The 19,476-nt window shown below is 42.3% G+C and overlaps 2 protein-coding genes across 2 annotated transcripts in view; one reads left to right on the top strand and one right to left on the bottom strand.

The window, feature by feature from the left end:
• Positions 1-3,726: 3,726 nt before the first annotated feature.
• LOC106809099 (U3 small nucleolar ribonucleoprotein protein MPP10-like) lies at positions 3,727-10,147 on the bottom strand. Its single transcript, XM_014812061.1, has 10 exons — positions 10,028-10,147; positions 7,458-8,211; positions 6,785-6,888; positions 6,397-6,526; positions 5,988-6,129; positions 5,476-5,681; positions 5,232-5,342; positions 4,949-5,056; positions 4,286-4,507; positions 3,727-4,066 (listed from the first exon to the last, which is right to left on the bottom strand). Exons 1-10 carry the CDS (start codon positions 10,117-10,119, stop codon positions 3,914-3,916), a joined length of 2,022 nt encoding a protein of 673 aa, XP_014667547.1. The 5' UTR covers positions 10,120-10,147; the 3' UTR covers positions 3,727-3,913.
• A 736-nt stretch (positions 10,148-10,883) lies between these two features.
• Positions 10,884-19,476, top strand: part of LOC106809001 — an 8,726-nt gene continuing 133 nt past the window's right edge. The window contains exons 1-7 of the mRNA XM_014811941.1: positions 10,884-11,111; positions 15,312-15,488; positions 16,578-16,701; positions 16,892-17,059; positions 17,639-17,792; positions 18,378-18,500; positions 18,871-19,466. Coding sequence (XP_014667427.1) covers positions 15,367-15,488; positions 16,578-16,701; positions 16,892-17,059; positions 17,639-17,792; positions 18,378-18,500; positions 18,871-19,466 — 1,287 coding nt within the window. The 5' untranslated portion in view covers positions 10,884-11,111; positions 15,312-15,366. The remainder of the gene's footprint in view (positions 11,112-15,311; positions 15,489-16,577; positions 16,702-16,891; positions 17,060-17,638; positions 17,793-18,377; positions 18,501-18,870; positions 19,467-19,476) is intronic.

Below are 19,476 nucleotides of genomic sequence, written 5' to 3'. Positions count from 1 at the left end.
GACATGGACGATGGGTGAAGGGGAGGACATGGACGATGGGTGAAGGGGAGGACATGGACGATGGGTGAAGGGGAAGACGTAGATGATGGGGAAACATGGGTGATGATTGAGATATAAGATATGGGTGATGGGTGAAAACACTCTGTGATGGGGGAAGACAATGGTAATGGGGGAGGGGCGAAAATGCTGGACATGACGTTCACTAATACTAATTAGCCACCGATCTCTTCTTCATCTAAACTTTCCAGTTTCTTGGCCCTTATAACAAGTGTAACAACCAACTTGTGTCGATAATACCCGATGGAATTTGATATATAAAAAAACACATGTGAAAAAAGGCGTCTTGCAATATTTTAATTTCTTACACTCTTCCTAACAACTATGCTTTCAAGAAAAAAATGGACATCTTACATATAGGGCTGTGCCAGTATTCAGCGAATCAGCATACTCTCGATAGATCTCTCGAGCCTTGTTACATATTCCTAGTCAGTGTGTAATAGATACACGCAGAGATACACAATAATTGTGGCCTCACTGACTATCCTACATTATGCTCCAGTTATACAGTACAGAGCTGTATAAGTACAATAGCTTCTTAAAGGGTCATACTTGATGCCCATCAGTATAGGTTGACTGCCAGCATCTAACAATACCTCAGGGTCAATGTGAATACAGTGGGCGTCCGGTAAGTTTCAGTTACAATTAGGCAGAGCAGTGTACACTTGAGAACGGCTATATTTCGCGATAGCGACTGCGCATTCAGAATCAACAACCGGTGCAGGTTTAAGCGCGGTTCGCCCTAGGGGAATTCTGCGCAGAATTGTGATGCACTGTCTACACCCACACGAAAATTCACGCGAGTGCTCTCACATTAAACCCTAGTACGGACCAGTACTATGTACAGTCATTATAATACATTATCTTCTGTCCCCCGACAACTAAACTCTCGTGCCTTCATCGTAAATTGTACTATGTAGCAGAATCATATCAGTCGAGCTGACATTGGAAGGAACTATACGACTAGAGGTGTCACATAACCAAACTCCTACTGTGGCCTTGCATTGCAGGCTAGGTCCCTGGGATCTATAAGCAAGTCCTGGTACACTGTATATGTACTATAGAGAAGCATGAAGGCAAGGTAACAGCGCCATGTGGTGGTTATTATGCACCGCAGTTGCACAGTGTGAAAACTAACAAGTGAATTTATCGTGAATGGATAAGGATGAATTATTTATATTACTTTCAATGAAGTAATAATTCAGTTACAATTCGCTGAATTCAAAAATAGAAAAATCGTATTAACAGTGCAAATGGTTACTTCATCATGAGTTGACCATAATTGCCTCACATAAAAAATAGAAATATCACAAATTTAAAAATAGCCACAAATGACTGCACATACATTTTGTCAACACGGAGGCTCACTACTTTTAATGATGTACGTGTACGGTGAAACTTCTAATTCCCGATGATAAAAAATCCGGCCTTGGTATGACTATGAGTATGAGTACACGTGACTAACCTGAAGTTTTCCGAACTTATACCCAGGGCCGAGTTACTACTGTTAGTGTTGCTGAAGGGGTCGTTGTCGTATCAGGTACTACAGATATGTACCCGAGGTACATATATGTATACACAGTGTACCAGACTTGTACTACAGAAGTGTACCCTAACCCTAACCCTAGCCCTAACCCTATACCCCTAACCCTAACACTATAACCCTAAACATACCTCATATAAAAATATAAACATAATATACTAAACAACGTAAAACTACCTCGGGTACATATCTGTAGGGTTATAGCCCTATAGACCGAAGGTCCGATAGACCGAAGGTCCGATAGACCGAAGGTATATTCGAATACGCATTGGCTACACCCCGGCTACACGTCCGGAATCGGTCACCTAGCCTCCAGGCTACGCATCCAGACATCCACTGATGCCGTATTCGAACGTGAATATGCCGCACATCCACCGATGCCACTATAAATCATATGATGCCACTATAAACCATGGCATATATATGCCCCAACCCTAACCCTAACCCTTTGCAATATTCGGTCTATCGGACCTTCGGTCTATAGGGCTGCCCCCATCTGTAGTACCTGATACGACAGCGACCCCTTCTGCGTTAGTGTTAGTCACTTAGTGTAATAGTGGGAATAGTGCAAACGATTGAAACACTAAACGTTGTGTAACCACGCTCGTAACGTCTAGTTGGAGTACACACTCCGATGTAGCAACTGGTGTAGTACCAAACGCTACGTAACAGATGTAGAAATTCAACTGCTATGCACAAATAATGTCCAGCTGTACAAAAGTGGGACGACAAGCCAGCATTGCAGCAACAATGGGCATACGCAACGAAACAAAGTTACTTTAGTTAGGTCATAAAGTTTTGAAGTGGGCTTATGTGTTACAATGCGACCAAAATTGCTAGTTGCCAATTAAGTTTCAGTTACTCCTAGTCCTTACCATGCTGCCGTCCAGGCTACTTTCCGTCTGTTCCATCGGCGGTTTCTGTTGGTTTCCTGCTCAGGCTAATGCAGTGACTGTCTCGAACTCAACAAATTCGGACCGAGCCGCTGATGTTGACATTCAACCGCACTCAGCCACAAACACGAAATCTTTGATGATGCAGGTACCGTCCGCGCCGGAAAATACCGAAGTGATTTAAATAGAGATGACATCTATTGGTAAAATTGTGAACGAATTCTATAATAGAGGCAGCACCGTCGTCAATTTACGCGCGAGACGGCAGCACCATACAGTGTCGATTTCAGTGGTGATCTGTCGATTTCATCATATCTTATTATTTAGACCTGCTGGTGTTTATTAAGAGGTCATGACTCTGGGTTTTCAAACTATTGGCCAGATATGCACACAGATAAATTGACCAAGTCAATATTTGAAAATCACAACCATAACTGTCGACCACACTGCCTCTCATGTATTGTATGTGAGCAATACAAGGATGCCCACTAAAGTGCTATCATTATTTCCTATTTTTAAATCATTTTAAAGCGGAATCAAGCCCTTGCGCAGCCAAATTTGGCAGAAAACGCAGTTTCATGTATCCAGCATGTCTGTTCAAACATTACCTTAGGCTTACATAGCAATCAAAGGCTGCGACTTGTAGTATAACTATGGTTTTATTCGGAACTCAGCGGATGCATGCATGCGAAAGTGCTGGCGTGGATCAACATGTACTTTAAAGGGCCAGAAATGTGGTGCTGGTACATTCCTAATCCTGCAGGTGGTCAACATCTTTATGTACAGGCTTGGAGCCAGATCGCTCTCCTTGAGCCTTGAGCCTTCGCTACCCTGTAGCAGCGAAGGGGCTACATAACAGACACACATAAACTACATAACCCTAACCCTAACCCTAACAGTGGTAGAGCCAAGTTCCAGAAAACGCCAGCGAAACCAGTTCATTAGCGCACACTGCGAGTGTTTACATCATATATCAGCATTCTCCATTACCCAGATATTGTATGATTGGTGCCCCTTATCTATGCAGAAACTTCGTTTGAATGAGTGCTGAACGTTGTTACGGCAAACCATTTTTCATTTCACTTGGAATTTGCAATTACTGGTTTCAAAGGGATAAAATGCTACATGACCCTGACTTAAAGCATATTTCAATCCAGAATATGTCATACAAGGTAGCTATAAAAGGCATGACATCATGATTAAAAATCAAAACCTTTTTGTACAAAATGTCTTGTATAGTATTTTTATTAATTTCAGCCACTAATTTACTACAATATTTCTAACTTTTTGTATAACCAGTCTGCCAGTGCAATTCTATTGATATTTATAATAAACATGTATACTATTACACATATGTTCATGATATTATTAATAGGAAAACATACTTGGTGTGTTACTAAATATCAGCAAATAAAAGGTACTAAAGTTTTAATTTACTTGCAGATACCGTCTTCTTTTCTTTACTTTTGCTCTTCACTTTGTGACCTATTACATGAGAAGTAACTTCGTCTTGCAGCTTACTAAAGAATGCCTTTGAAGATTTGAATTCAACTTGTTTTCTCCTGCCTGTGTCCTATAAGAGTAAATTGTTCATACACAAATTTAATTGATGCAAAATAATTAAACCGATGTTCACTAGATATAACATCATGGTCTTTATGCATGGCTAAGACCATTCAAATACTGTTGTCAGTGACTATCCATCACAGTGGGTCAAAACCTCTACATTTTACCATGTTCGAAAAGATGTATTCACATGACAAATTCAAACAAATAAAAAACACATAATTACCTTTACAATGGTGGTCTTGTCACCCTCCTGTGCTAGTGCTTTGAGTGCCTTATCCTTAGAGAACTTGTTGCCAAGGCCTGGTTGGAGCTTTGATACGAGTTTCTCCCGTTTCTCCTTCTCCACGCGGCGTGCGCGCTTACGCGCCTTCTTCTCTCGGCGTTCTCTCTTACGATCAGTTACCGTCTTCTCTGAGGAGTTTTTCACTTCTTTCCCAGATTTCTCCTGAAATTGCACACATAATAGGTGACAACACGGGATAATATATAAACAATAATTCCATAAAACTCAGAAACTTGAATCAAATTAGTTCATTTTACCTTCCATTGCTGTTATATGACAATCAAGCACAACAATTTCAATGCATGCACACGGCTAATAACTTAAAGCTAGACTTTCGTAAAATATTATTTTGCCATTTTTCCCAATTCATGTTCAAGCCAAACAGCTGATCTGTTTTATGTGATATATGGCCTGATATGGTACCTGTCATAAAGTCAACGTAAAAAACGTAATATGTAGAGTGCAGGTGGCACCTCCTAGTGACGTATATAAAAATTATCACATTAATACAAGGGTATACTAGTTGTGATTGGCAAATTTGTCTGGGAATTTTTAATCCTACAGAGAATGATCGTGTTTGAGGTTTGATTTAGCACAGCTGACCTTGATTTCTTCTGGGGCTAGCAGGGTGGCATCGCTGACTGCAGCTGGTGTTACATCCTCCATTGTAATCGACGGTAGGTTGGATATTATTTTAATCTCAGGCGTAGGCTGTAAAGGCAATCAGGTTTCACACGTAAATGTTGCAAAACTAAAACGATTACTCAAGAAAACAAAACAAAAAATTGCATAAAACACTAAAAATTATCATTGGATTAAAAGATTATGTTGTTAAAACTGATCACAAAATTATCTGTTAGTAGTAAAATTAACAAAGTGACCTTACCGCCTTCGGATTGTACTGGTAGTTTGACAGAGCATCTAGTTTGCTGAATACATCATTCATCATCTTCTTGATCGCGGTATGCTCTGGATCTTCCACTTCTTCTTTCTCAGCCTACCAAATACCACATACTCAGACACACGTGCCACAAAAATTGCAATACATAACACAACGTAAAAATACTGGCACAAAAATGACAACAACAAAGACGACAACGCGCGCTGCTTCGCGCGCGTCGGTAGCGAACCTGCGTCTTCTTGATGTACTCCTGCTCATAGATCTCGCCGAGGCTGAGCTTGCTCTTCTCCTGGTCAAGGATGACCTTCTTCTTGTACTCCTGCGCATCGGTCGTCGCCTTCTTCCTCCGCTCGACGTCGTCCCACGCCTGGTCCTTTACGCGCTGCGTGATCAGCTCCTCCAGCGACTTTGTCACCTCCTCCGTTACGATCGGCGCTGTGTCGCGAAAAATGTAGCATTTTGAGTGCCTTTGTCAGTTTTGACAAGAGACGATGGCCGTTGTAGAAAAATATACAACCTAATTGTGAAAATAGGGGTAAATACCTGCATTCAGTCTTCATTCGGATTGTGTATGTGCCTGATAAGCAACCTGGCTCAAACCTGGCCTATATACAACCCTGTTAATATGCGACGCTTACTGTTCACTCATCAGTGAGGCCGGACAATGCAAGTGGTTCCCGCTTGCCGATCACCAGAATCGGTTTCGACGACCCTGTGAATTCACGCGGCTTTCGTGTGTACCTGGCTTAACGGTCTGGTCAAACTCAACGTGCTCCTGCAGCAAGCTGTTCTCGGGTCGCTTGGATGCTGTTACTTCACCCGCCAGCTGCCACGGCTTCTCTGCGAGTCTGACCTCGTCCATCTTCGCTATCCTCTCATTGATCTGTCACAGAATGAGTGCAGAATCATACTGACGGCTATCCTGCAGTAGTCTCATGTTTTGTTACGACTATCACCCATCATGCAAACCAAAAATAACTAGTAAAGTTAAGGTTGAGTTGTGCAGATGCAACTGTTTACCGTACAAAACGAAACCACAAGCATTGTAAAGTAAAGAGTGAAGCAATGCAGAGGTAACTGCTTACAATGCAAATTGAGACAGCTAGCACGGTAAAGGTAAAAGTGAAGCTATGCAGGAGTAAATGCTTACCCTATCTTGGCGTTTCTGAAATGCTGATTTCTCCTCGTCTTTACGTTTTCCACCCATGATTTCCTCCGCGTATTCACCCTCACTTGATTCTTCCTCTTCAATTTGTTTCATTTCTTGCTCTTGGCCATCACTAAAAAAGATTGTACCTTGAACCTCAACCACAAGCTAAATTTATAATTACCAAGTTGCTGCATTCTTTAAAAAGCATTCTCACAGAATTGACTCGGACATTGGTGTGGGAATAATAGATTCAAGAGTATAATTTATAACTGCAAGTATATTTAATTACATTAGTATCCCCAACAATCTTAATGTTCTGAAAATATTTTGCACACAATTAATGCACATATATGGGATTCCCATTGAAGCATTTTGAGCTGACTACTACCTTTCATCATGACTTCTCAGTTCTTCTTGTTCTTCTCTCTCAATACTTCCACATGGTGGTGCAAAGAAGTCATTATATTTGAAGTCTCTAGTACTTTGCTTTATCTGAAAATTTATTATGTACCAGCCTTACATGTAATTTGTTAAGGATACTGTTAGGGTTGGGAGGTGAGTTTCGGTCAAAATTTCAATACCCACTTTATTTGATAGATCGGACCCATGGGCAGCTATGTATACGTAGAAATTATTATGTAGCCTCCCAAACAGTTCCAAATCCCCGCATTAGGTTAATTCTTAACACAGGGGTTCAATCATGGAAAATTGAGAAAAGTGCTAATATCTCCATTGTTAAAATGCTGAAGTTGCTGATTTTTCAAACGCCATTTCTCGAAACTCACAACTCTGATTCCAAATTATATCTTATCTCCTCTTTAATTCAGAGCTTTGAGCATAATCAATTCCATTCAAAAGATGATAAAATAACAACCAAATGCATGTAATACAATGTTGATGGAGTACATTGGCATCAAGTGTTACATAAAAGCCTTGCTCGCATAAATGATCAGAACAATCCCCAACCCTAAGCCTAACCCTATACATGTATATAGAGATTTTAATATGTCATATAGAAAAAAATCTGATGAAATTAGAAGAAACTGCAAGAAAGTACCAACCTCCTCATCATCGTCGCTGGATGGAATGTCTTGGAACATGTCTACGTCCTCGTCATCATCTTTGGAAGCCGACCCTCCCTGTGACCTTCTCATCTCTTTTCGGTCCTCCTCTTCGAGAAATTCCTCCATTTCTGCCAAACTGAAGAAGGCATCATCGACGATTGTTCGACCTGTCCGCTTGCTGGGACGCAGGCCTGGTTCCTCTTCCTCCTCTGATCCCGGATCAGAAGCGCCTGCCTCACCATCGTCGCTCGCAGCATCCTTTTCCGAGGTCTCGAAATCGTCTCGTAGTAAATCAAAGTCAAAGTCGATCTCTGAATCAGAGCCGCTTTCTATTTGGCCGCTGCTCTGCTTTGTCGGTGGCTCAAGCTTGTCCACGACGCTGGAACCTTTGCTGCCATTGTCAGATGATGCACTGTCCGAGTCAGCATCGTCATCTGGCTCTAATGTCTCACTCGACGTCAGATGAGTGGCAGATGGGCGAGTTTCACTGTCGTTGCCACCAACACCGAGGGTCAGGTCACCAGGTATCGCACGCACTCTGGCAACATCTTTTAGCAGCCGGCTGATGCGTGCCTGGTTCTGAAGTTCGACCTCCTGCCAGACTTGTTCATCGTCAAAATTGTCTACGATCAACTCGGGAAGAGCTTCACTAGCATCGGTGCCTTTATTCACAGATGCCTCGTTGCACTTTGTAAAGTCATATATAGTCTTGGTCAACAGTTTAAATTCATCTGCAGCTTCTTGTTGCAAGCTGTGATACAAGAAGAAAATGAAAGGCATTGGTTCATGTACAACCGAAGTATTATATATATTCTCAACAACAGTAATTGCACTATTACTCATGTACCTTAATTAACACTTGAAATATATTTGTGAATTGAAATTTAAACTTAAAACCACAATGAAACTTATTCCGATACATGCTGTAATCTTTAAACCTCTATTAACTGCATTGTGCACAGTGCGTATAATGTTGTCACAACTCACATTATCAACATTAAACTTTTTTCCGTTTCGACTGCTTAGAGATTGACCACCCCATTTGTCAAAATATCGTGCGTGTTGGGAGATAACGTGTTAATGTTTGTGAGGCGCATTTAAACGATTTTTAAGTGGAATTATTAGGTAATAGAGAACAAATTGACATTAATATTACGACTTAGATAGGTGGTAATATTATTATTAATAAATAGTGAAATACAATAATCAATGGCTTTGCTTTATCTGAAAATTTATTATGTACCAGCCTTACATGTAATTTGTCAAGGATACTGTTAGGGTTGGGAGGCGAGTTTCGGTCGAAATTTCAATACCCACTTTATTTGATAGATCGGACCCATGGGCAGCTATGTATACGTAGAAATTATTATGTAGCCTCTCAAACAGTTCCAAATCCCCGCATTATTATATGTTTATTTATCATCAATCATTTTAGGCCGTGGCTGTTGTGCCCAAACTTGGAATCTTGCACAAACTTGGAATTTCAGCGCATCTGCAGTTTGGGCAACCAATCTTGAGATTGGGCAAACAGAGGTAAACAGGGCTTGCACAAACATATGAGTATTAGGATTTCAAATGTTATATCATAACTATAAGGTTGTATACCTTCTTTCCTCAATGTGTTTGGCACCTTTGTATAAATATTAAATAATTATAATAAATAATTGGATAAATATGAGATAAATCTCTTCCTAGTTTGCACCATGCACGCCACACACTCGCTATGAGCGGTTGTTGAATCACCGACTGTTTTCAGTTTGCCCAATCTTGAGATTGGTCAGCCAAACTAGGGAATCCGCAGTTTGGGCAGCACAATCGCTGCACAATCTCGAGATTGTGCAGATTCCAAGTTTGGGTACGACATGGCTACGTGTCCGAACATCCATCTCACACAGTGATCTATCTTGTGACACGTACACGCATGTATGCGCAACGGGATACTCTGCTGATCGCAGAGTGTGTGTGTGTGTGCGTGAGAGAGAGAGAGAGAGAGAGAGAGAGAGAGAGAGAGAGAGAGAGAGAGAGAGAGAGAGAGAGAGAGAGAAGAAATGTGTATGTGTGTGTATGCGTGAGAGAGAGCGAGAGAGGACGGATGAAAGGATAGACGGCAGCAATGCATATATTGTATATTCTCTGTAATCAGCAGAGCGTCCCGTTGCGCAATCATGCGTGTACGCGAGTCGTTGTGTGCGAGTGGTTGTCCGGATTCGTAGCCTGGAGGCTACGCGGCCGGTTCCAGACGCGTAGCCACTGCGATCATTTTATTATAGAAACGAACGGCTCTTGAAAGTGGTTGTGGTCCAAGATCGGACCTAATATAGCCTGTAAAGTGTCACACACACACTACACTTCATCTTACTACTACTACATCTAGTCTAAGACCGGCCCAAGCCTAATTTAGCACCCCGACTTAGTTTAGGACAAATGCGAAAACAGATTTGCGGGGTACCAAACTATATCCTTGATCCGACGTGCGTTACTATTATCAAAGCGACGTTCTTAGCAACCTGATTATGTAATATTTACTTATATGTAAATAAACCTAGTCACCTCACCAACAACATTACCTTAAATAGTTTTCAGGGTTCTCAGTATTGGCAATGACCCGAGTGTATAACGCAGACAGTAAACTCGTGCCGTTTCCATCGGGCGCAGCCATTTTCAATATCTTTGGGTACCTATAACTACCGAACAGAGCGGTACGAGAAAACATCGAAACTGAGCAAAACAGATATAAATCCCCTAGCCCGGCCAGGCCCCACGTGACGGCTGTTTCACGTCTTATTCTTCCACGTAGTGAGAAGCGAGAAGGTAACGTGTGTCTTGTTCCTTTCCTAAACATCAGATTAGGGGCAGGCGAATGGCAGTGTTTCCGCTTACTTGAAATGCTGATATGAGAATTTGCTCTGCACACCTTTTTCTCGCCAGCCGATCTTTTTTAATCGTATAAGATCGGCAGAGCATATTTCAATGCTAGGAAACATGTCTAACAACTCCCCCGACCCCATTTCCTATGCACTTTGCTATACATGACAGCACAGATCATATATAATCTGTATTCTATATGATATATCTATGCTATAACTAGTAAACTACAACTTATTAGCAGATAACTTGTACGCAAAAAGATTTTTGGTTGGATAATATGTGACAACCTGCGGTGAATTATATGTAACAAGGCTTCTGATTGGATAAAATGGTTATAATTTCACAGCTGATGAAGATTTTGTTTTTTCCAAATATTTTGTTTTTTTTAAACCAAGCTCGTAATAAAAATAACTGTTTTGGATTAAATTATTACTTTTTGTATGTACAGTATTGAACTATTTTTATTTATCTTTTTTTAATAATTAATATACATTTCTATGACGAATATTGAATAAATGGCCAGCTTTAGTGCAAGCGAATGAACTGTGTTGACGATACTGTTGTGTGCGTTTGTTGTGAACTCGTGTGTGAAATAATAGCACTTATCATGTATTCAGCAGTTTAGAAGACGGTATAACACTTTGGTAGTTGAGAAGATCACTGTGAGAGTGTCGGTTGCTTTCTGCTACGATCGTGAGTTCTTTAAATCGTTGGTAAAACGACTGGAAAAGTCTTCGTAATTTTCCAGCTGTTCTGTTCAGGAGCTCAGTTCAAGGATTCAAGGTTCTGTTTACTCTTGAATGTCTTGAATCAATGAATGGTGCACTTACTTCTTGCCGTTGAACAACTTCAACAAGTCCTAGTTGGCGATATCTGGGTTAATTGGCACGTTGTAGTGTGCTAGTAATACGTGTGGATGTTGTAGAACTGACGACGCGTTTCCTCAACGAGGCCAAACTTTTGATTTCTCTGCACGTCTCGTCTCCGTGTTTCTGTATGATGTATCGGTACAAGTAGCGTTTACACACCCATGTCGTGAGTTTGGTTAGGGTTAGGGTTAGGGTTTTTAAACCTGGGGTTGTCAAATAGGAATGGGCCCTTGTATCAGTCACAGGCACTTGAAGCGTTTCAATAAAATATATACGCGGTGATCGTGTGCTGTGCACGGCGACAGTTAAATATATAGCCATATATAACTATATATATATAACTAGCGTTAGCGTTAGCTATATATTTAACTGTCGCCGTGCACAGCACACGACCCCTGCATATATATTTTATTGAAACGCTGCAAGTTCAAGTGCCTGTGGTATCAGTGTATGTTACCAGTTGTCGTATCGTGGATTAGGAGTCTGCAGCATGGCGCTCAACCTAGCCACAAGTAAACTTATCGCTTATCGCTGCGTGGAAGGAAATGAAACGACGTTATACACTATACAGTCATAAGTAGAGCCTGGTAAGGTGAGGCTCAACCTAACTTGACCAGGCTTGCGAGACTAACGAGTAACGTCAATACGCTGGTCGTTCACTATATATGACTGTTTATTGAAGCAGGGCTCGACCTAGATACAGTAAGTAATGTAATCCAACAGTGTATACTTGTCATATCCTACTTTGTCATATCCTGATTTGTTGAGTTACATTTTTTGAACTAGGCTCAACCTAACCCGACCAGGATGTGTGACTAACGTCAATATACAGCCTGACATCCATCCATTGGAAAATTTTGTACCTCTACAAAAACTGCCGAACAATTACTTATATCTCAAATAAAATAATCATCTAAACATTTCTGCCTTGTTTTGTATTAAGTATAACTTTCACCTTATAGTATTCAGGCATTGTTATTAAAACTAATACATCAGTTTGCTGTGCACAGTGTAAATTTCAAGAGCCGAACCTAAATTTCAACCAACCGCCAACTACCATGTTTCCACTGTGTATGCTTGTTCGATCGGAACGCGGAAAACCCGAAACGACATAACATACCATAGCGTTGCAACTCGCGTTGGCGCGAGCATAAATAAGCATCATATACTCGTATATATATAAATATTAAAACATTGAAAACCAGGAAACATCAATCTACAACAACTTTATAATTATCATTGCGAAGATATGTACTTGCCTAAATTGCCTTGTGTTTGGGCCTGCGCACTGTGAAAATCAGGTCCATTGCCGATTTTAGTCGCACTGAACATGGCGGACATGGCGGCTGTCTGGTTGTTTTGATCCAATTCATCTCAGAAAATACGGCATAACTCGATAAATAAGTAGTGTAACATCTGTTTTGCACATGTTATATTGAGTTACCGCATACAAGCCAGAGGTTTATAGATTCGTTTGAGCTATTACATGTGACGCTAGCTGTGTCGATGTTTGGATACCGAGCCAACTACACGTTTTTATGGGCAAGAATTTGAAACGGTATTCTAACCCTAGCAATACCGTTTCTTGGAGCTAGGCTCAACCTAGCTAACCTAGGCTCAATCTAGCTAACTATGTAGCGCTTCACTTCGACACAGTCATCTACAAAAGGCACAGTCGAGCCGCCAATAAATGATTAAAAGTCATATAACACTGTTACATCTTCAATTTCAGTTACAAGAAAATTTGTTTGCAATAAAATTAGCATTGTTATTTAAAAAAAATTTAGACAATGAATATCTTTCTTTCAAAACATTTATTTGACTTGGTCAAATTTTTAGAAAGCAGAGTGGCTCGGGTACATCTTCAATTGGTTTATCTGGCTGCAGTCAGTTGATGTGTTATGGGTGTCTTGATTCTTTCCTTCCTACAAATTCTTTCATAATGCTGCAAAAGTTGAGCTGCCAGCCTATTTTGTAACGTCATTGGTATTCTGACCTAGTATGAATAGTATGACCTAGTATAGTATGGTAGTATAGCCTAGTATGACCTAGTATAGTATAGTATGACCTAGTATAGATAACATGAAGGTTGCTGTGTGAGAGGTGGGGAAGAAGCAGGGGGCAGGGGGCGTAGCATGGTAGTTTATTTTTAGCAGTGCTGCTTGTGAACTTTTAGTGACATGTGTTAACTGTTTACACCAGCATCATACTACTACTACTACTAGTGTGTGTGCGTATAGTGGCCACCAGCACATTCTTTGAAATATTGTTAGTGTGTGCAGGTATAGTGCTCAGCAGTCAATTCTCTTACTTATTAGGTCCTGCAAGAGATTGTTATTCTTGTCTGTGGTCTGTTCCTTTGGTAGATCTATATATTATTTTTATTAACCCATAACAACATATTGTCATACTTATTTAGTCGCACCTTTACAAACAAGCACTCCTCGAAGTCTGTTGCCAGTTTTACCTCAACTGCAGGGGTAGTCTTTCCCACATATAGGAGTACTCTTCTTCCAGTATCATTTTCCAGGTTGGTTGGAAATATGTTAAAACTTCCCTTTTGCATCTGATTAGAACTGAATGCTGGGCTTCATATGTAGTTTTTGTCTTCCCCTCTGTTACACCTGTAATCATTGGTTTATCTGTTTCTGCTCCGATTGAAAGCTCAGAAAGTTTTCTTTTGGGCAACTGCTCAGCATTCGTGTACAAAAACAAAACCAACACAACCTTGGGAAAATGGTAAAAATCCCATCACCTTTTAAAGCATTTGTATCATTTGCTAAGGTATTTATAGCATTTGTTCCATGTTTCCGACGTCTTGTGGCCTTGCTTGTACTGCCTGGAGAAGCTGAGCTTCCTTCTAGTTATCTGTTCCTTAGAAATATGTGTTCTGTTCACCGGACTCACGTCTTGTTCTCAGGTAATTGTTCTTGTTCATGCTCCACTAATAGTTTGTCGTTTGCTCCCCTCTCGTTTAGTGTGTGTTCGTGGTACATATGCATCTTTCTGAACGCTTTACTATGTTTCATTAGTTTACTGTTTTCCATATTTTTCTTTTAACCGGCGTCAAGTTGACTGTTATTCAAACAGGTCAGATCCTTCTTCGTGTCTTCTCCTCAAGTCTCGTTATGTTTGGTGGCTGTGGCTGTTTTGTCTGGTTTCATTGCAGACCTGACCTCTTGTACCTGGTCTACCTTCTGCGCATCTTCCTCCTCGTACAGACCTTGTATGATTAAATGCAGCTTCCTACATTCTCGTTCCATCTCCTCCTCTACGACGACAGACCTCCTTGAGTTTTACGTCAATTTGTTTCTCGATGTGTTCAGGCTGTGTAGAAATATATGCCTGTAGAGTCTAGATTCCCAATTCTCCTTTTGAGTTCGGTTAGAATCAATAATATACTGTTAAGTTTGTTGCCAATATCTGGCTGATCAGGCAGGCGTTTTCTGTTCTGATAGCCAGAACAGTGCCAGCAAATAGCTGGGAAGTTGAAAGTCCAGGTTTGATAGCCCTGCATACTCCTGGTGAGTGGTGACACTGGCCTCATTAGCACTAGGTTTACTTGTCTGATTTGAGTAACTTTTATCTGACATTTACTTATCTTTGACATATATCGTCGCTAATCAGATATGTGGTTAATGTTTTACCTCCACTTGCAGTCGCCATGATGTTTACGCAACCTCTTGTCTTGTGTCTCGAGGTTTTCTCTCTTTGGTATTTTCTCTGCCAATTTTTCGGCGTTATTTTTCACATTTGATTTTGTTTCACTTTGCCATTTGTCCGAGGTGGTAGGTAAATATCGCCAACGTGATTTCTGCTAGCGCCAAGATTCCATAACCTACGTACTGTGTTCAGCGGCACTTTCTTTGAAATCTGGCTGGGTGTGTGCATGTGTCGTGGCCTCTATTGCTGGTGTATTTATTATTGGCAGCGAATTGAGGTATCAAACTATTCATGGTGAATATTATTTGGAGCATATTTTAATTCTCCTTTCTAATTCTCTCTTCTAATGCAGTACAATGCATGCATGCAGACACCCGACCGTACTTGTTTTCCAGCATCGCCGCAGTGGAAGAGAGACCCCTTCTTTTGACCCTTCTGTCTCCACTTGCAGATGACAGCAAGGTCGTGACCCTGGATGACCCAGTGACCTTGGCGGCTGCAGCGCTATGTTCATCACCATCTGCTACCTGTATCTCGGCTGGGCGATACGTCGCCGCGAGCTACGCGACGACATGGCGTGGCTGCAGCTCGTGCAGCGCCACCTGGCAAGAGGCAGCGTCGTATTCAGGTCAGCGTTGCAACTCTATTTCCATTTTATGTTTTAAATTCATTATTTTGTGCTATTGTCAAATAGAGATACACTGTTGAAGCTTTAGGGTAGTGTATAAATGTCGACACACCTTTCACGCTGAATATTTCTTGTTACCTCCGCCAGGGGCTTGGCGGAGGTTATGTTTTCACCGGCGTGTCTTTGAGTGTTGGTTTGTGGGTTTGTGTGTTACCATGCACGTTTCAGTTCACTTCCGCTAGGTGCGCTGGCTGTAGACTTACAAACACGCAACCACAGGCTAAGGGGCAACCACAGTCCTCCCCCACCTGCACGCTCGCACTAATTCGGATCCAATTAATTATTTAATTAATTAATCAATCAATTAATTTTTCCACTTAATTATGTAATTAATTAATAAAAAATTTCACATTGAGAGAATTCAGCTGCCTTGGCGGAGGTCTGTGCTCTCCGAGTGCTCTAGTACTTACAGCTGCTTTCTCCTAAAATCCACAATGTATATACGCAAAGCATTGTTCTATGCAAGCACTTCGTGCGTAAATTTTTTTTGAACAGATGGATCCAACACAAAAGCTTCCTTGTTTGAACCTTGTGATTCGTTGTTGACATCGGCAAAAGTGTCCCACGATTTTACATGGAGTAATGATGACACAACATTTGTACATTCATCCCTTCACAAGGCTTCTTTGTGCTAAACGTGGCGTTTTTGAAACATTTTTATGTGGCAATCAACAACTGGTAGTGTGTCCACGAACATTTATGACAATTTTTCGAGGAAATGCAGTTTTAAAGTTAGGGGTAAGGATGTGGTTGGTGTTAGGGTTAGGTTAGAATTAGGTTAGGGTTAGGGTTAGTGTTACAGTAAGGCTTGGAATAAGTTCGGTTTATGGTTAGGGAAATTGTTTAGAAGAGTTTTTATTTTTATTTTTAGTAAATGAGCGATTATTCACCGTGTCTGGAGTATTTAAAATCTTACGGTACCCTACACATTAAGTAGTTTAACATTAAAACTACAGCGGGTAAAAACCGATCATAGAGTGCATCATAATATAAAACCCATCCTAGCTCTAGCATGTGTCTGCATTACAGGAGTCAGACCCTGCAGCAGGCGGTCAGTCGATCCTCGTTCCTTGGAGCAGACGTTGATGGCCGTGCATCCGAGCAAACATTGGTGAGACAGGGATCGAGGTCGGTGCTGCTCCTCACACCCGAGGTAAAAAATTGCTAGATTATTTAATATGAAATTAATAACCAATGTCGAGGAAAGCTAGATAATTTTATATAAAATTAATATTCGAAGTAGAATATGGATAGAATCTGTAATATAAAATTAAAACCTAGATAAAATCAATAGTTAAATTGCAAAGTTGACATTCCCTTTAAACGTGTCTTTTTTGTCTTAGCAACAAGTTAACATCGACACGTGGACGCTGTTTTTGGATCGTGATCTACCCGTCAGAGTTCCCGTGTCGCGACACAAGACGCTCGTACTTGTGGAGGCTCGCCAGCGCCCCCTGGTGGCAGATAGAGTGACAGCCAGTGTGGGAACGAAGCAGGGCAAGATGTTGAAGGTGAGGGCTGGGGGAGAGGGGTCGAATTTCACCATGGCACCGATGGGCACATGCTATAGTTGCCCTCCTTACTTGCCCTGGTGTCCCTGATGAATTGTACAGTAATACAGGTTTGAGTGTGTATATATATGTGATAATGTATATATGTATATGAATATATAATGTGTATGTATGTGTGTAACAATATGTATATATGTAAATAATGTACATGTACAGGTGGATATGGCAATAGGTACAAATAATTAATCGTGCACACATTCTGTTGCATGGTTACATAAACAAGTAATAACATGTGTGTGTGTACATGCATTTATATATATATGGTTAGCCATTAACATTTTTGCCAGACATATTTATATATTTATATATATATTGCCATTTATATATATATATTTGTATGTATATGTATATATATATATGTGTACATGTAGGTAAGTCTACATGTAGTTCAAATGTAAACGTATATATATGTAGCAGCAGGTGTATATAGATATGATTGTTATATAGCAGTGAATATATTGAATACCTTTATGCTAATTATGCATGTTTCTTGCACCGACGTTTTCTACCTGTTGGCAGTTAAGTGACAGTGCCGCGCCGCTCGCGTGGCAGGGTGGCGACCCCTATGGGCTGCTGATCGAACTAAGCATCTCCGAGCTGTCATCTCTTGGCCAGGCCTTCATGCGGGGATGCCTGATGTTGGAGGAGGAGCTCGAAGTCGTCAGAATGATGTGTGAGTCATCATGGGGGTTAGTTATTAGGGATTAATAATAGATTTTGTCTAATCACAATAGGTGTTGGCTAAAAATAGCAACCTGACTAGAGATGAATCTATTCATGTACTTCTGTTAATAATGAGCACACTACAGGAGTTGGAGTGGCTTGTTATGTTTATTGGTTGATGGCAATGACAGAGGAGAGAGAGAGCGAGAGAGAGAGAGAGAGAGACAGAGACAGAGACAGAGACAGAGACAGAGACAGAGACAGAGACAGAGACAGAGACAGAGAGAGAGAGAGAGAGAGAGACAGTGAGAAGCACGTGTTTCTTGTTATCGGCTTTCCTTGCGAGTCCCGACTGCTCTATCGTTCACTGGTCCACCCCAGCAGTGGGGAGGGAGATATCTGTATATGTACGTGTCTACCTTTATCTCCTGACAGCTGTATCGTTTATGGGTCCACCCCAGCAGTGGGGAGGGAGATATCTGTATGTGTACGTGTCTACCTTCATCTTCTGACAGCTGTATCGTTCACGGGTCCACCTCAGCAGTGAGGAGGGAGATATGTGTATATGTACGTGTCTACCTTCATCTCCTGACAGCTGTATCGTTCACGGGTCAACCTCAGCAGCTGCTTCACGACTCCCAGCTCTGCTCTGCGCCAGCGAGTCGTCGTCTGCACCTCTGCCGCCGCACTGCCGAGACGACGATGGCGCCGCCCTCTGGTGAGAAAACTGCACATTGTTCGTTCACATGTGATTCCTGGGTGTGTATATTGTATACGCACGTACGTATAATCAGGCTGGCTACGAATTGTTCGCAATCGGGGGCCACATGGACAGAGCGAATTGAAACGTAACAGCTAGAAGTTCTCGGGTCACATATGATAACGTGGCATAATGGATAAACCTCGCAACAAAAAGCCTACATACACCTACTGTGAGTATACTTGCAGTATCATGCAAACATCACGAAATGTTCTTATTGCTGCGAGAACACGCCGTTTTAAAGGCCGTGTGAAGCGATATGAGATTCCCCCCACCCACCCATACCCTCCTCCCTGCAACTCATCCCGCTTCTCGCTCTGTATCACAGCGCCACCTACGTTGCCCAGAAAGTCCGCCGCGGCGAGGGACTCAGCGTCACTCGCCCCGCATCCGCGTCACGGCCGCCGCTCCACTGCCGGCGCGAGGTCGCCCCGCGCCGCGGATCCAGCGACCCCCGACCCCTGGAGCCTCCCGAGGGTCGCGTCGGTCGCGCGCAAGGTCTCGCAGATCCTCGCCGACTTCCGGCGTCGCACGAGCGGCGACGAGGTGAACGGCGGCGCCCCCTCGCGGCCCGTGTCCGCGCACGACTCGGAGACGATGCACCAGGGCACCGATAGTTCGCGCTACTGCGCGCCGAACTCGTCTATGTACTTTGTCGACTCGGAGCTGGACTTTGCCATCGCCTGGGGGCGCCACACGGACTCGGACTCGGATCGGGGCGACGGCACGCCGCGCTTCCAACTCAGCTCTGCGCCGAGCAGCCGCGCGAGCCTCGTGACGGCGGCGCCCTCTCGTGGCATCTCCGAGACGAACCTCGCGACGCTCATCTCGCGCAAGCTGGAGCCGCCTCTGCCGCCGGCGTCCGACGAACCGACGGGCCACCAGGGGGAACCGGCGGATGACGGGGAGTTTGCGTTGCGCGACGTAGGGGGCG

The sequence above is a fragment of the Priapulus caudatus genome, unplaced genomic scaffold, assembly GCF_000485595.1.
Source record: "Priapulus caudatus unplaced genomic scaffold, Priapulus_caudatus-5.0.1 Scaffold14, whole genome shotgun sequence".
In the NCBI taxonomy this organism is placed as follows: domain Eukaryota; kingdom Metazoa; phylum Priapulida; class Priapulimorpha; order Priapulimorphida; family Priapulidae; genus Priapulus; species Priapulus caudatus.
This window is presented reverse-complemented; position numbering and strand designations above follow the sequence as displayed.

What these genes read in the sequence shown, in the direction of transcription:
- LOC106809099 (XM_014812061.1), bottom strand. Translation starts at nt 10,119, where the DNA reads ATGGCTGCGCCCGATGGAAACGGCACGAGTTTACTGTCTGCGTTATAC. An exon ending in CTGAGAAGTCATGATGAAAG is followed by an intron (nt 6,527 to 6,784) that starts GTAGTAGTCAGC and finishes AATCTTTTTTAG; the next exon opens with TGATGGCCAAGAGCAAGAAA. An exon ending in AGTACATCAAGAAGACGCAG is followed by an intron (nt 5,343 to 5,475) that starts GTTCGCTACCGA and finishes GGTATTTGGTAG; the next exon opens with GCTGAGAAAGAAGAAGTGGA.